Source organism: Spinacia oleracea, chromosome 3, assembly GCF_020520425.1.
Source record: "Spinacia oleracea cultivar Varoflay chromosome 3, BTI_SOV_V1, whole genome shotgun sequence".
In the NCBI taxonomy this organism is placed as follows: Eukaryota; Viridiplantae; Streptophyta; class Magnoliopsida; order Caryophyllales; family Amaranthaceae; genus Spinacia; species Spinacia oleracea.
The window spans coordinates 96,823,363-96,827,144 of NC_079489.1; the positions used below are offsets into that span (position 1 = coordinate 96,823,363).

General features: G+C 41.2%; 1 protein-coding gene across 1 annotated transcript; it reads left to right on the forward strand.

Moving 5' to 3' along the window:
* Positions 1–305: 305 nt before the first annotated feature.
* On the forward strand, positions 306–1,391 carry LOC110798365 (uncharacterized). Its single transcript, XM_022003549.2, has one exon. It carries the CDS (start codon positions 306–308, stop codon positions 1,389–1,391), a length of 1,086 nt encoding a protein of 361 aa, XP_021859241.2.
* Positions 1,392–3,782: the final 2,391 nt, after the last annotated feature.

Sequence of the window (3,782 nt, forward strand, 5' to 3'; positions counted from 1 at the left end):
CTCATTCTGACCATATGCTGCCGTCGATGGAACGTCTAGACAACTCTCAAGCTTACCAGGACTCGGGTGGTTGGTCGCGGTCAGTGCGTACTGATGTAAATCGACCGCAATCGCTGGTTGAAGCTCTGGAAGAGTTTTACGAAGATAGCCATCGAATGGTGGTGGGAAAGGATAGGGTGGACCTCCTGGTGAGAAGTGTTAATGCTGTACTCAAGGAAATGCACCGCCAGAGTGTGAGGAAGGAGAACCCAGGTGTAGATCCAGCCCAGAAAACAGAGTATGTCCGTACATAAACAGAGTGTGAGATGAATGGTGCGCAGCCAGCTCAAAGGCGATTGGATATGGAACCAAAACCATGGGTGAGTCTATTTAAAGGTAGTTCACTCCCTTCTAAAGGTTTTGCGTTGAATTTTATTGCTCCCACAGTCTGTGATGGTAAACCCATAACTGTACTTGATAAGCATGAGATACAAAAAATGAATGATCTATGGGGAAATGCAGTTGTCATGTATGTAGTTGGGGAAAAACCGTCGATTGGGTCTATTTTGAGATTCATTGCAAAAGAATGGCACCAAGTGGATAAACCTCAGATTTTCCTCCATGATGAGGGCTATTTTGTAATCAGATTCCAGTCAAAGAAGGATAAGGAATCAGTTCTGGTGGCTGGTCCTCATATGTTCTTTGGCAAACCTATGATTGTTAAACCTTGGACAGCAAGTTTTAATTTCCAGGAGGAAATATTGAGGGTAGTACCAGTGTGGATTAGGTTGCCTAACTTACCATTGAGCTGTTGGGGGGGTGATTCATTGAGCAGAATAGGGAGTTTGCTTGGAGATCCTCTATATGCTGATGAATGTACTTCTAAACAGCAAAGAATTTCATTTGCTCGAATTCTTATTGAGGTGGATGTAACTGGTGACTTGCCTAAATCTGTGCAGATTCAGGACCCTATGGGTAACATTGTTAAACAGGTGGTTGAGTTTGAATGGCTACCTCCTTATTGCCAGAAGTGTAAGATTGTGGGGCATGACTGTACTCAGACAAGAGTCAATACCACAAGATTTAGGCCAGCTGATGTTCAGAGAAAGAAGGTTGTGAAGGTGTGGAAACCTAAAGCAGTGCAACCAAATGTTGAACCACAAACTACTGATGAGTTGACTGCTAATGATGTTATACAAGAGGATGATGGGGAGAATGGAGAGTTATCTGTTTATGATAAGCCTTTTACTCCAATTGCTCCAGTGCTTGATGAAGGGTGGAGAGTTGTTTCAAGGAGAAGAAGAGATATTAGAACTCCAGCTCAGACTGTGGGGCTTGCTGAAGTCCATTTGAATGGGGAGGAATTGGTTGCTGGTAGTGATGGAGTGGAATTCCCAATTGATCCACCATGAATATTAGTACCTGGAATGTGAGGGGATTGAATGATCCCATTAAAGTAGTTGAAATAAAAAAGTTTTTAGCTAGTAATAACATTAGTGTTGTAGCTTTGTTAGAAACTAAAGTTCAGGAGAAGAATAGTTGTAAAATTCAGAAGAAAATAGGGGTGGGGTGGCAGTGGATTATGAATTATGAGCACTCTCCTAGGGGAAGGATATGGATTGGTTGGAAGCATGCATTGGTGTCAGTTCAGCTTATCCAAAAAACTGAATTTTGTGTTCACTGTCATGTTGCTACTAAGAATGGATTGTTTGATGCTTTATTTTCAGCTGTGTATGGTTTGCACTCTGTTGATACTAGAAGACCAATATGGAGAGAGATCACTGCTTTCAGTAGTACTGTTAATTGTCCTTGGCTTGTCATGGGGGATTTCAATGCAGTTTTATTAGCTGCTGATAGAGTAAATGGCAATGCAGTTACAGAAGGGGAAACTAAGGATTTTGATAGTTGTATGGATGCTGCAGGGTTGGCTGAGCTTAAGAGTTGTGGGAGTTACTATTCTTGGAGCAATAAGGGGCAAGGTAACTTGAGAATCAGTTCCAGAATAGATAGGGCCATTGCTAATGCTTTGTGGCATTCTAAGTTTGTTGATGCTGTGGTGGATTATTTGCCTCCAGGAATATCTGATCACTCACCTCTGGTTATGTCTTGCAATATTCATATGGGAGGGGGGAGTAGACCCTTTAAATTTTTTAACTATATGGCTGATCATGTTCTGTTCCTTGATGTAGTTAAAAAGGGATGGGATGTGTCCTGTCCAAGGGGTGGAGCCATGTTCTAGGTGTGGACTAAGCTGAAAGCAGTAAAGCAAGGATTGAAGGAGTTACATCATAAAGATTTTGCTAAGCTTGATGAGAGAATTGAGGGGTTAAGGGCTGATTTGGGTCAAATTCAGATCCAGATAGCTTCTTGCCCTACTGATAGTAATGTGCAACAAAGTGAGAGGGATTGTAGTGAGACTCTTAAGAAGTTTTTGCATATTCAGGAGAGTGCATATAGACAGAAAGCAAGAATTCAGTGGTTGCAAGTAGGAGATTCTAACTCTAAATTCTTTTTCAGTGCAATGAAGGAGAGGATAGCTAGGAATAGCATTGATATTTTGTATGATGATTCTGGGAAGAAGCTTAGCACTACTCAGGAAATTCAGGAAGAAGTTAGCTCTTTCTATAAGAAGTTGATTGGTACTGCAGCTAGCTCATTGATGGGTGTGGATGTTGGAGTGGTTAGGAAAGGGAAGCAGCTATCTGCTGCTGATGCAGAAATGTTGGTGGTTCCTGTTTCAGATGCAGAAATTGATGCAGCTATCAAAGGTATTGATATCAATAAAGCCCCTGGGCTTGATGGTTTCAATAGTTTGTTCTTTCTTAAAGCTTGGGAGATTGTGAAAGCAGATGTTTATGAAGCAGTAAGAGAGTTTTTCAGAACTGGGGTGATGTTAAAGCAAGTGAACAACACTTCAGTTACTTTGGTTCCTAAGATTCAGAATGCCTCTTGTGTGAAGGATTTTAGGCCAATTGCTTGCTGCTCAGTTGTTTACAAAATTATCTCCAAAATTCTTACTGCTAGAATGCAAGGTGTTATTGGTACAGTGGTAAATTGTTCTCAATCTGGTTTCATCCCTGGTAGATCCATTTCTGATAATATTTTGCTGGCTTGTGAGTTGGTGAAGTGCTATTCTAGAAAACATGTTTCTCCTAGGTGTATGATCAAGGTGGATCTGAAAAAAGCCTATGATTCTTTAGAGTGGCCTTTCTTGAAAACCATGCTTTCAGAGCTAGGATTCCCTATGAAGTTTGTGAATTGGGTGATGCAGTGCCTCTATTCTGTTTCTTATTCCATTCTGATAAATGGTTGTCCCACTAAACCAATTCCTGCAAAGAAAGGGTTGAGACAAGGTGATCCCATTTCACCTTATTTGTTTGCTTTGGGTATGGAATATCTGTCAAGGTGTCTTGCTGCTCTTGCTGAAGATACTAACTTCTCTTATCATCCTAGATGCAAAAAGTTGGATCTCACCCATATGATGTTTGCTGATGATTTGTTGATGTTCTCCAGAGCTGATGAGGGTGCTGTGAAAGCTCTTTTTGATGCTTTTACCAAGTTTTCTTTGGCTTCTGGTTTGGAAGCTAATTTGCACAAAAGTGAAGTTTATTTGGCAGGTGTTTCTGATCAAGTTGCTTCCAGTATTGTTAGCTCAATTGGGGTTCCTAAGGGTTCTTTCCCTTTCAGATACTTGGGTGTCCCTCTTACAACTAGGAAGCTCTCCTTCACAGACTGCAAGCCTCTCATTGATAGAACTGTTGCTAGAATCAAGAGCTGGACTTCTAAGTTCCTTTCCTATGCAG